Here is a 13,776-nt window from a genome sequence, read left to right as displayed (position 1 = left end):
TACCATTATTAAGGTTATGTAAAGAAAGAAGATATTAGTACCGAAATATCAGGCAGATAATTGTCATCATCATCTTCTTTCTTTGAAGCACATGTATGTAAGTATACTCTCACTGGATATGTCTTAATATGGTCAAAAAATTTTCCAACAGTAAATCCACCATCATTATGAAAGCAAGGTAGTGGATCTCCAGAAAATGATGCTAAGTAATGATTCAAGTCTGACAGCTTCACGTTCTGGGCAATAGATCTTCCCTTTGGAAAGTAGAGGTCAAGAATTTGCTTTTCAAGTTCTTCATATGTGGTATCTTTTGAAACATCAATAATTTGTTGGCCGCCACCTTTGCTCAAAGTGACAACCTTGAACAAGTCTGGATTAATAGAATGCTTCCACCCACAATACACTCTTCTAGTTGGCTTGAAGTACTTTTTCATTTTCTTTGACTTCTGTGTACGAACTCTTTCCTTTTTTAAATCGAAGAATTTCTTCATAACTGGTGAGGTTTCTTCACTTTTGGCTGAAAAGAAGATTGTTGGATTATATTTTCATTTATATATTTAGATTGCTTATTATGTTGACCTGTAGAAATTTAGAGGCGGATTCCGCCTGGAATACAGGTGGAATATGGCAGGAATTGGCAAATTTTAGACATATTTGAGGTGGTGAAGGACCTTTAAAAGTTACACTCAAGTACAAGTAGATGAGGTGTCTTTCAGGCATCATTTCTACTTTCTGGGCATCAATTGGCGAATTCAGATTTTCCTATAGTGTAAAATGGCAGGAAAATTCAGAAACAATATATGCCTGGAACTTTTAAAAAGGAGTAAAAGTCTATGATTGGCCAATTAATTATCAATTAGGCCATTCCAAGTTTTTTCTATGTTTAGTGTCCATGTGCCCCTTGGTTTTTGGCACACCATATCAGAACAAGAGGCCCATGGGCCACAACATTCACCTGAGTAATACTGGCCCAGCTGTTTATCGCCAGATTTTCCCCCTTGTCATATTTATTGCGGCCCCACTCTACCCCAAATATCTACCGGAAATATGATAACAAGCTTATTTTATCTGGAAATTATTGAAACTACAAATTTTGGAACGTGTTTGATTGACACATCCTTGCGCTTTCACCAAGTAAACTTTATCCTTAATACTTACGAAAAGTAAAAATTTTGTTGTGTGTAAATGAAAAATAGTAAAACTATAATCCAGAAAATTCAGGGTAGAAATGTGAGAAAGCAAAACCAACTCACCAGTATTCCATGCTCATTAATGTGTGCAGAGTTTATCAAACTGAACACACCAGGTGAAACATAAACATTAACAATAACAGAGCTCGTGTCATGTTTACAAAAACAGCTAGTTTACATAACAAAATTCCTACTTTTCATAAGTTTTATGGATATATATGAAGTTTACTTTGTGAAAGTACAAGGATGTGTCAATCAAACACATCCCGAAATTTGTAGTTTCAATAATTTCCAGATAAAATAAGTTTATTATTATATTTCCATGTGAAGTGCTATAGCAACGTATAATTAAGTCATGATATCATACAGAAAATTTGAGAAAATATTAACTTCAAATCTTTGTCCACGCCCCTTTAACAATTTACAATCTCCTTCACCTAAGGATGCTTAATTTTGATCGGGATCAGTTTAATTTTGATCAGGATTGGTCCAAATATTCATCTCGTGAGGTTAAACCCAGGGTTGTGAAACCCAAGCCATGATATAATTTACAATGCACCACAAAACAGTCAAAATTGTATGGTTAATCTATTACATAAATAATTTATCTAAAAAATTAAAATGTCTATCCAGTATTACTTTACATACTTTACTACACTCATATTATGCATTTATTAACAGCAACCATACATCTTGTATGGTTTTAAATCACAAAGCATCTTGTTTGCAAATAAAACATTTTTTTTTTCATTTAATTTCTCCAAAAAAATACAAAAAAAAAAAAAAAAAAAAAAAAAAAAAAATCATAAAAAATAATTAAGAGCTGATATCAGTCTTTCAAGGCTGAAATCTATATATATATATACAAAATTAAAAAAGAGATGTCTTTATTACCTATAAAATAAAATTTTGGTGTGGCATTCCTCCTTAAAGTGCTAAGCATAGATGCAGAATTTTATCGATTACTTTGTCACACCTAACTGGATTTCTTCTTCGAGGCAAACACCATTGCCCCCTCGTACAACACAATCTTGTAATTTTTAATCCATTTTCTTAAAATCTAGAGAACAGATATTTGTTACTTATATGAGATATCTCATATATAGTTAAAAAAAATCAGTTAATTACCTTGAAGATGATTTCGACAAGCTTGTTTTAATCTAAGTTGAAGTCCAATTGCTGTAACTCCAAGCTTTTCAAAATCTTTGTCTGAAAGTTCAACTACATCCTGAATTCTGATCTGAAAATGATGTACCGTACACAACTAATCTACAGTGCATTAATCTTGAAACCTTTAGGACTAGTGTACACATTAATGAAATAAATGCATTTAAACATTACTTTTACTTCTTTTTGAACTTCATTTGTGTGTAATTTGACAACATACAATATGTACACATATATGCCAATTAGATTCAAGACTGATCTCAAACACATACATGTCCATCACCCTTTGAAATGTACTTTTTGTGACACTATATGTGCATACGTCATGGGGATTTAAATATTTTTTAATAAAATTATAAATCATCCAGTGTTTTTCTAATTTTGTAAAATAATTAATGGGTAAGACAACAGACTACTGACCTGCAGATCCCAAGTTGGATTGCAAAAATGGCTTTTGCTTTTATGAATTATATGAAGTTTATTGTAGATGCAAAATTGCATTTCCCCCCATCTTTTCAAAATAAGTAAACAGTTTTCCAAAGGTTTTAAGGAGGATAACAGTAGTTTGCAAAATTTTCTGACATAATCTTTTGTAATACATGTCATATATACATAGTAAATTACAAATATGGAATTGACACCAACTAAATTCACACAAAAAACAATAAATTACATGTATTTTGGCAACGACACAAATTACTGTTTCTCTGAAAATATCTACATGTAGTAACTTTTGCATATGCAGATCTAATGGGGGTGGGGTGGGTGGGTGGAGGGGGAGAGGGAAGGGGGGTTGTATCTGAAGAATCTGAGGAAAAAAAGTGCCACCCACCCCTAACAGGTTTTTCAGATTTGATGAAGTTAATTTGTTTTGTTTTTGTTTTTGTTTTTTTTTTGGCTTGATAAAAAAATTTTGAGCTAATGACAACTGTCAGAATTGATGTGGACAACCCTGCAGGCTGTAAAACATACAAACATTAATTTTACTGAGCACCATGATTAGAGAAAATCATGATGCTTGTTACATTGACACACAGCTTATTAATCATTAAGAAGCATGATAAGTAATCATACTAATGTGTCATGTGTAACACGAGTCCTTTAATTAGTTTTTCTTACCATGTTTTCTCTGAACACATGAATTCTTTCTTTCATTCCTATCTCTTCCAATATGTTGTATATATCTGTGTCATCTGAAAATTTGCATTAGAATGATCCATGAAGATGTGCATGTGAAACACACTATATGTCTCTAATGAAGACATAGTTTCATGACACAGAGCAAATATCTATAATTATTCAAGCAAGTTAATTTTGTTAAGACTCAGCACTGTCTGCATAATGCAAAAAGAAAAAAATCTAAAAACTATGTGTACTACTTAAAATAAGTAAAGTTTAGTGTATTTGTTCCTGATAACGGTAGTTGATTTAACTATAAAAATTGAGCATAAGTCTGTATTGTTATGATGTTTTGGGTGCTGGCCCTAGACTGATTTGGCATCCCATTGAACTCAGACTGTTACACTGATCAAACTCCATTGCCCAGACACACATTTCTGGTCCAAAATCAAAAGAATATTTCAAAAATATAAGGCAGATAAAGTTTATAGTAGAATTTATTCCACTAAAATCTCGAGTCATGCTTGGAGCCCCCAATTCAGTTCAGTCATTGGAGCCCCCCCCCCCCAAGTGTAAGGTAAGGAGCACCCAAGAAAGTGGTATAATAAAAAGAGGATAAATATTATAGCGAGCGGCGCAAAGCACCGCTCGTCACTGTGAGCTCTAACGACAACGCCTGGGCGAAGAGAAAATTCGGACTACTGCACATTCATTCAATAGAATTTTTTTCCGCAGTATTTTTGGACCCACATCATCGCTTAATTAAGATACGTTCTCGCGAGAATGACAACAAAAGTTCAACAAAATAAACTCATCTTGATTTAATGGATATATTTCAGATAAATAGTAAATAAAACGTTCTTCACTAAAATCTGCCAGCGTTCAGGCTTCGGTTTGGTAATGCAACTTACATACGACGTCATGTGACGTCAGAGTCTAGACGTACCAAATGTCACGTGCGGTTTGAAAAGACGGGTCTAAATACAGTTTATAAACAGTACACTGAAAACGTATCTGCGCTCGCCCTAACGGTCGCACTGTCAACATATTAGTTTTGAAAGAATAAAGTGGTGAAAAGAGTTAGTAAACCTAATGTATTATTGTGCAATAAAAATAAAATTAGGAGTGATAGTCAGTCTTTAATCTAAGAAAAGTAATGACATCAGGATAAGTTATAAGTATGAATTTTCAATATCTAAATAGCCCTACATAATAATAATTTAACTTATACAAGATCTTCAAGTTGTACCGTAGTGCAACTTGGGCAATATTCGTCTTGCTCCCGTCTTCATTTTGTCATGTAATCTACTGATACAATTACATTATTTTTTCAGATTATTTGCTAACCCATGTTATAAACAAATCAAAATGAATTTACCTAAGTAACTAAGAAACATATTGTATGTATGTACGGTTAGACGTCTCAAAGTACTGTAGGCCTACATCATACATGTATCACCGTCATCATGATCATTTCATCGAATCACGACTGCAACTATAAGCTTTTTGAGAAAAATACCTTTTTAAACAGAAGAGCTTCACCTGTATTAGTTAATTCGAGCAAAGATTTGATCGCCCAATGAAAATAAAACTTATTTTAATTTTTGAGTTGATCATCATATTTAAATAACAAGCACGTAGCACTAGGAAGAGGGATGGAAGAAGACTTTTGTTTTGTGTATGCTTTTAATTTTCTTGATTGTGAATCCCCCCTCTTTTAAAAACCAAATCTAGATCGTGTGGATTTCGTTTTATTTTACATAGTCACATGATTAGTGTATTGTTATCTTTATTTATCAAACTATATTTTAAATCTTCTAACTAGTTATATTTCTGGCAAGAAAGACATGGTTAATTTTAATACATAAGTGAAGTTTATAATTAACCCAGTAAGGTTCTATTTCTGATTTAAAATCCGGTCATACCTTCACTACCTGACGCCATTTCTCTTCTCAATGGCGCATGCGCATAAAAGTCGATAACGCGATGGTGCGATAGGGCACTGACGATAATGCGATAGAGCACTGACGATGACACGATAGAGCATCGCGTCATCACTATCGCGCCATCGCATCATCGCTATCGCACCATCGCATCATCGCTATCGTGCCATCGCGTCATCGCGCTATCGCTTCATCCTACCATCGCATCATCGTCATCGCATTGTCGTGCCATCGCATCATCGTCATCGCGCTATCGCACCATCGCTTCATCGTTATCGCACCATCGCTTCATCGTCATCGCATTATCGCGTCATCGCACTATCGACTCAAACCTCGATGGTGCGATGATGCGATAGTGAACTGCATGGCCCTATCCGGATTCCATAGAATCGAATGCTACTAACGATATCTGAAGAAATAGCCGATAAAAGGTTTAGATCATTTCTTCGTTCACCTGCACTTAAATTTCGAACACAATAGAACTTGTAGTTTTTGCCGTGAAACTTCAAGACTTTTATAAAATTATAGGACTCACCGTAAAACTCTCCAGAAAGTTTCTCTGAGGTCTATACTACATTTGTACCAAATCTGGTGTCGATCCGAGGTCTGGTTTGAATTCTAGAGTAATATTCTATGTTGTTGTTGATGTGATTTTTTTTTTTTTTAAGAAGGGGGGGTGAATTATTTATTTTATGCCTCTTTTAAACTAAGAATTGTAACTACTTCCACATCCTTAAGCCTGATTGTGACCTTTGGGTCAAGGGTCAAAGGTCAAGGTCATTACCAAAAAAAAAAAAACCAAACAAAAAACAAGAAACAAAAAGAAAAAAAACCCCAAGAAAACTTTACTTTCTATGGTTTTCCTGATACTGGAGCTGGATGCATGTCCTTACTTTTCCATTTGACCCAAGGTCAAGGTAAAAGGTCAAGGTCAAAGTTCAAGGTCATTTGCTGAATTGCCATATTGTACACATATATAAGGAATTTCTTATGTTTTTAAATGACCTTGACCTTTGACCTTGACTATATTTCAAGGTCAAAGGTCAAATATGCCGATGTAGTTGGTCCCATGTCTCTAGGATACACCGTTTTAAAAAAAAGTTCATTAAATGTAAGCAGCAAAAACTTTCAGGGACAGTAACTGATAGAAGGGGCCGAAGAACCCTTTCGCACTGTATAGATTGAAGAGTGTACTAAATGAGTCGAAGACACTGATGAAGGTTTGGAATGTCTACGGTTTACGGTTTCGGAGGAGTAGCGATAACAAGGTTTTACTGCGAAAGGGATGACAACTTTTGAATGGGTCAAGCTTGGGGGACAAGAATGAAATTTTTATAATACTTTAAGAAGGACATATTAAATATGCAAAGATATGTAGTATATGTTGAAAGACAAAAGAGCTATAAAAAGAGCTAATTTTCTTATATTTTGAATGACCTTGACCTTTGACCTTGACCTTAAGTTCAAGGTCTAAGGTCAAAGAATCTTATGCAGTTGGTCCCATGTCTTTACGACTTGTCATTTAGAAAAGTTTTTCATTATTCGTAAACATGAGAAACGTCCAGGGGCAATAACTCATAAAAGGGGTCGACGAATGCTTTCGCAGTGAAACCTTGAAGCGAGTACTCATTTAGTTGAAGACATTGGTTAAGGTTTCGTACCTCTGCGGTTTATGATTTCGAAGGAGTAGCGATAACAAGGTTTTTCATTTAAAGGGCAAGAACTCCGAAAGGGGTCATAGGTCATACTTGTTGGGTAGTTTTTCGAAATAACTTTTGATGTCGAGTATCATGAACTATAAAGTTCTTCGAAAAGTCTTTCGGTTCAAAAGGCGGTAACGGAAAAATAATAATAATAATAATAAACATAAGCATTTCAATAGGTCTTTCCACAGAAAGGTGGAAAGACCTAATAATAAACAGAAGCATTTCAAGAGGTCTTTCCACAGAAAGGTGGAAAGACCTAATAATAATAAGAAACAGTAGAATCACTAGAAGGTCTTCCGTGAAAACGGAAGACCTTAATAATAATGATAATAAAAATAAATGGAAATAACTATTGTTAATTGATAAAACGTCGTCGACATATTTGAATGGCGAATTGAAGGCCACGGCAAGTGTTTTCTTCTTCTCATGTAGAAGTTTATGAAAAAATTCTGCTTCATACTAATAAAAAAACCCAGGCTAATAAAGGAGCAGAATTAGTGCCCATCGGTATTCCAACAGTGTGTTGGAAGACTTGGTCTCCAAAGACTATACAAATGTTGTCAACGAGGAACTCCAGCATCTTTTTAATATCAATTTCAGAGAACTTGTGTGTAGAATCTGAGTGATTTTTAACGAAGTACTTTGGTTGATGACCAATCACAAGAGGTGAAAATTTCCGAGTTCCTTTTTATTGAAGAAACAGTTGTCTATGATATCAAAAAGCCTACTTTTTAATTTATTGTGAGGAATGGTTGTGTAAAGTGTAGAAAAGTCGTAAGTTTTGATGTCAAAGACTTCAGAAAAAAATCTGATTTCAGACTTTTTAAAAGTTCTAAAAGTGTAAAGTTTTTTGAGGATCCACATTTACACCACTTCTAAAGTATGCTGTTGCACAGTACTTCTGAAGTTTCTCCTTAACAGCATATATATTTTGGTAAGGAGTTTAGGGCTTGTTAGAGCATTTGCTGGACCCGGCAATATATCTTTGTTTGTAAGGATTTTTAGTTTAGGAATCCAGTATAGGTAGGGTAGATCGAACTCGGTTGACTGGAATGTTAAAAATATGAAACACTGAAATGTGATTTTAAAGATTTTCATCCTTGGCAAGTGAACTGCGGGAATATATAGGATTTCCAGACGTTCTTCCAAGTTCTTCCAAAATACAATTATAAAAATTAGTCTTACAAACAAAGACGATATTGTTACCAGGCTTGTCTGCTGGAACCATTACATATTGTTGATGTATTCTCTCCAATTCTTTTAACATCTCCGATTTAGTGAAAACGCAAGGATAGATGGTTCGCATTTTGCCTTTTAATTTTTGTATATGATTCTTTAATATACAGTGTATTTCTAAAACATTTAATCCATTCTGACAGAGTGTTCAGGTCTTATTTTTTACATTTAGCCCAAAGCTTGGCATAATCTTCAATAGAATTCATAATAGAAATGTCTGTTAGAAAAGTTCTATCGCCAATTAAAAGAACGGGGCTCCCTGTATTTAGGACCTTTTACGATGATCGATTTTAGGTCTTCATTTTCAAGTTTTATAACGTCACCAGTAATGACGTGTCCAGCGGAACTGCAGTTGAAAGAAAAAAGAAGAGCATGAACACTTAAGAAGATTTTGTTTTAGAATTTCAATATATGGGCACTGTAGGGTTTGTTTGTAATCGAAAAGCCTGAGAGTAACCGTTTGGGAATATCTGTAGGAAATGCAGCGTGTAGACTTATTTAGAAAGTTGGTTACCTTGTTTGTCTTTGAGAAGAAGATTTAATGTCCGATATTTTCCTGCCATTATAGTTTCCTTGCCTTTATAATCGAAAAAAATTGATCATGTCTTGCAGCCGCTCTCTTTTTGCTTCTTCTGCTAGTTTTTCGGTATAATCTCTTTTTTTTCTCACGTTCACGTTTTTCTTTGCTTCGTCTAGTTGTCTGTACACTTCCTTAGGTTTCTCGTAAAGTCTCAGCTTTCCCCTTTCTTTCTCATCTGATTTCCTGCATATGTTTTCTGAAAAGGATTTCTCCTGTTTTCTTTCCTTCTGTCTCCTGGAGAACCAAAATAGAGCAGTTCATTTGTACATCGTTTTCCTTAAGAGAAACGATTCTGTTCTTGGTCTCTAATCGGAATGCTCTCTTGATTTTAGGGTTCTTCAATTTTTAGCTCAAGTAAGCTTTTTTGATAAAATTTGTCCGTTCTCCGTCGTCGTCGGTGTCGATGTTGTCGTAATTGTTGTAAACTTCACATTTTCATCTTCTTCTCAAGAACCATTATACCATTTTCAACCAAACTTGGCACAGAGTATCCTTTGGTAAAGAGGATTCAGATTTGTTCAAAGAAAGGAAAACACTCTCTTCTGAAGGGTGATAATTAAGAAATAGTGACAATTGAGTGGGGTCATTTAAAAATCTTCTCAAGAACCACTTAGCCACAAAAGATGAAACTTTTGTGAAAACTTCCTAACACAATGTAGATTTAAGTTTATTAAAATCATGACCCGCAGGGAAGGGCGGGGTAGCAATGGTCGATCAATATTTTGCGTAGAAATTCATTAAAAAACTTAAGATATCTTTTTTTTCAAGAACAGCAAAACCATGATGAGTCGTTTTAAAAGATAGAATAGACTCAAGTTTGTTAAAATTATTACCCCCGGGGATAGGATGGGTCACAATGGGGGATCAAAGTTTTACATAGAAATATATGGGAAAAAATCTTTACAGACTTTTTCTTAATAACAGCAAAGCCGAGTTTAGTCATAAATATATGAAAGCACCCTCTGTTAGTGTAGACTCAAGTTTTTCTTCAAATCTAACCCCCGGAGGTAGGGTAGGGTCACAATTGGGGATCAAAGTTTTACATAAAAATAAATATATATATATATATTGATTGATTGTTGTTTAAATGTGCTTGGACACAGATTTGAAGTTAATATTTGCTCAAATTTTCTGTATAATTTCATGACTTATATGTTGCTATGGCATTTCATACGAAAATTTGATAAAAATCTTATTTTATCTGGAAGTTATTTAAACTTTGAATTTCTGGACGCGTTTGATAGATACATCCTTGCACTTTCACAAATTCTAACTTTATCCTTATTACTTTAGAAAAGTAGCAAATTTGTTGTTTATTAATGAAAAATATTAAAACTGTAATGCAGAAATTTCAGAGTAGGAATGTAGAAAGCAAAATCCTCTCACCAGTATTGTCAGTCCGTGCTCAGTGGTGTGTGAAGAGTTTAACAATTGAACACACCCGGTGAAACGTAAACATTAACAACAACAGAGCTCGTGCCCTGTTTACAAAAACAGTTTACGTTTCACGGGTGTATTCAATTTGTTAAACTCTGTACACAACTACACAACATTGAGCACGGGCTGACAATACTTAAATGGGGTGGGTTTTGCTTTCGCACATTTTACTCTGAATTTTCTGGATTATAGATGTAATATTATTCATTAATACACAACAAAATTGCTACTTTTCTTAAGTATTAAGGATAAAGTTAAAAATTGTGAAAGTGCAAGGATGTGTTAACCAAACGCCTCCCGAAATTCGTAGTTTCAATAAATTCCAGATTAAATAAGTTTTTAATTTTTTTTTCGTGTGAAATGCTATAGCAACATATAAGTTGTGATATTATACAGAAAATTTGAGAAAATATAAATTTCAAATCTGTGTCTATGCACCTTTAACGTCCCTCTCGAGAATTTTTCACTCATATGGAGACGCCACCACTTACCGGTGGAGGGCTACAAATTCTGACCTATACTCGGCACTTACGGCCATTGAGCAGTGAGGGATCTTTTTCGTGCCAGCACCTACTGCGACACGGGACCTCGGTCTATACGGTCTCATCTGAAGGACCGGTCTCCACGTCCCACAGTGGGATTCGATCCGGGGCGTAAGGATCAACTCCTTACTCCGCGACTCTAGAGCAGACGCTCTAACCACTGCGCTACGCGGGCGACCATAAAAATGTATAGGAAAAATCTTTAAATCTTCTTTCAAGAACAGTAAAGCCATGTTTAGTCATATTGATATGGAAGCATCTTCAAGTTGTTTAGTTTCAAGTTTGTTCAAATCATAACCCCTGGGGTAGGATGAGGCCACCACAAGGGGAGATCAAAGTTTTACTCAGGAATAGATAGGAAAAATCTTCTTTTCAAGAACAGCAAAGCCATGATTAGTCATTTATATATGCAAGTATCCTCAGGTAGTTTAGCTTCAACTTAGTCAAAGTCATGACCCCCTGGCAATCTTAACTTTGCATAGCAAAAATAGGAAAAAATCATTAAAGAACTTCTCGAGAACAGCAAAGTCTCTCACCATTATTGTTGCCCTTGTTTACTCATTGTACTTTCCTGGTCTTTACTGGGTGATCGTACTTTAGCATATCAAGGTCCCTATAATGAGTAATACATCATACAAAGCAAAATGAATGGTTCACAGCGATTAATATTAGCGAGTTAAATAGGTTGCGAAACTCGCGGATATTTCTCGGACGCGAATAAAAGTTGCTTTACAGTATTCTCAAGAACCACTGGGCCAATTTTAACCTGACTTGACACGAAGCATCCTTTGGTGAAAGGGATTTAAGTTTGTTCACAGGAAGTGCCACGCCCTCTTTCAAGGAGAGATAATTAAGAATTCGTAAAAATAATGACATCTTTTAAAAATCTTTAAAGACATAATGAAACTTATATGAAAGGTTCATTACATTTTCCAGATTCAAGTTTGTTCATATCATATCCCCGGGGAAACAGGGCGGGGAAACAAGAGGGGGTCGAAGTTTTACAATTGTCTTTAAAAATATTCTCGAGAATAGAAAGGCCTTGATTAGTCACATTATTATGGAAGAATCCTCAGTTAGTGTAGATTCAATTTTTTCCCAATCATGACCCCTGTGGGTAGGACAGGGCCACAAGTGGGGGTCAAAGTTTACCATAGGAATATATAGGAAATATCTTTAAAAATCTTCTCAAGAACAACTAAGCAATTTTTATTCATATTAATATAGAAGTATATTCAGGTAGTGTACATTAAAGTTTGTTCAAATTATGAGCCCTGGGGGTTGAGCGATGACACAACAAGGGGCCAATGTAAATAGGAAATATCTTGACAACTTCTCTTCTCAAGAACAGCTAAGCTACTATAAGTCATATTAATACCGAAGTACCTTCAGGTAGTGTAGATTCAAGTTTGTTCAAATCATGACACCCAGGGGTAGGGCGGGGCAACAACAGTGGGTCAAAGTTTTACATAGGAATATATAGGTGTAATGGTTAAGGGGCATTTGCGTAAAAAGCATTGAAGACTTAAAATAGTGGAATGACCTGACAACCCTTGGGATAGACTAGCCAATGGGTATATAATACAAAGCGTTGGGAAAGTCAGGTGTTCAGAAGCTAAGAGAAGAAGTTGACCATTAAGTCAGCCTTAAAGAAGTTAAGATTAAGAGCAAAATAAAAGTATAAAAGATATAAGCACCAGTGGTAAGTATCCTTAAGGAATTGATGTTAAGTTCTGGGTGTAGTAAATCTGAAGAAGATTGAGGCATTAAGATGCTAGCCGAAGAAGTTGGCCATTGAATCAGTAATAAAGAAGTTAAGGGTAAGAGCAAAATAAAAGTATCACAGGGAAAAGAAGTTAAGTTCTTGGTGTAGTTAGTGTGAGGAAGATTGAGACACCGGTCTTATCTATCAATAGGAACTTAGGAGAGAAACACGGTGCAAGCAGTACATTACCCAGTCCCCATCTCTAGATGAAAGAAAAAATTTAGTAATGTGTGATTTAACCTCAGACAGAGCTGTCTTGATGATCATTCCAATCATTAACTCACAAAGAGTAAAAGAAAAACCTATATATTCCTTGTAAAACCTGATCATACACATTACATAGGAAATATCTTTTAAAATCTTCTTCTCAAGAACAACTAAGCTATTATTAGTGATATTTATACAGAAGCAAACTTAGGTATTGTAGAACCAAGTTTGTTCAAATTATAACCCCCAGGGGTTGGGGGGGGGGGCACAACAGAGGGTCAAAGTTTTACATAAGAATATATAGGTATCATCTTGAAAAAAAAATCTGCTCAAGATCTAGAACAGCAAAGCCAGGATCAGTCATATTATTATGGAAGCATCCTTAGGTAATGTAGATTCAAATTTGTTCAAATTTAGGCTGAGTAGGGTGGGGCAACAATGAGCGATCGGTCAGAGTTTTACATAGGAATACATAGGAAAAAAATCTTTAAAATTCTTCTGCTCAAGAACAGCAAAGCCATGATTAGTTATATTGGTATGGAAGCACCCTGAGGTAGTGTAAATTTAAGTTTGCCCCCCCCTCCCCTCGTAAACTTTTATAATACTGGACTGCTTTCTGCTTTTTCCTAGCAAAATGCTCAGGTGAGCAATGTGGCCCATAGGCCTCTTTATCCTACATATATGTTTTGTATCTCTTCACCAAAGGCGATGTTAAACTCACAACTCGTTGGATAAAATCACATTCAATTAAAAACCATTGGATGTCCTATATATATTGTTAATAACGCTTTCTTCTAATTTAGATGTAGCAAGATGCAAAAATGCGACTTACGAATATCCATTCACACTGGAGATTGATTTGGACTTCTACAGATCACAACATA

The 13,776-nt window shown here is 35.1% G+C and overlaps 1 protein-coding gene across 1 annotated transcript in view; it reads right to left on the bottom strand.

The window, feature by feature from the left end:
• LOC133181509 (G2/M phase-specific E3 ubiquitin-protein ligase-like) overlaps positions 1 to 13,776 on the bottom strand; it is a 35,382-nt gene that overhangs the window by 9,090 nt on the left and 12,516 nt on the right. Inside the window, exons 2-5 of the mRNA XM_061316001.1 lie at positions 9,031 to 9,175; positions 3,477 to 3,554; positions 2,319 to 2,430; positions 42 to 517 (exon numbers count right to left, since the gene is read on the bottom strand). Of these exons, the coding sequence (XP_061171985.1) occupies positions 42 to 517; positions 2,319 to 2,430; positions 3,477 to 3,554; positions 9,031 to 9,175 (811 nt within the window). The remainder of the gene's footprint in view (positions 1 to 41; positions 518 to 2,318; positions 2,431 to 3,476; positions 3,555 to 9,030; positions 9,176 to 13,776) is intronic.

Source organism: Saccostrea echinata, unplaced genomic scaffold, assembly GCF_033153115.1.
Source record: "Saccostrea echinata isolate AGI-Se365-2 ecotype Australia unplaced genomic scaffold, CSIRO_AGI_Sech_v1 ptg000001l, whole genome shotgun sequence".
NCBI classification, from domain to species: domain Eukaryota; kingdom Metazoa; phylum Mollusca; class Bivalvia; order Ostreida; family Ostreidae; genus Saccostrea; species Saccostrea echinata.
Note: the sequence above shows the minus strand (reverse complement) of the source record. Positions and strands in the feature narration are given on the sequence as shown.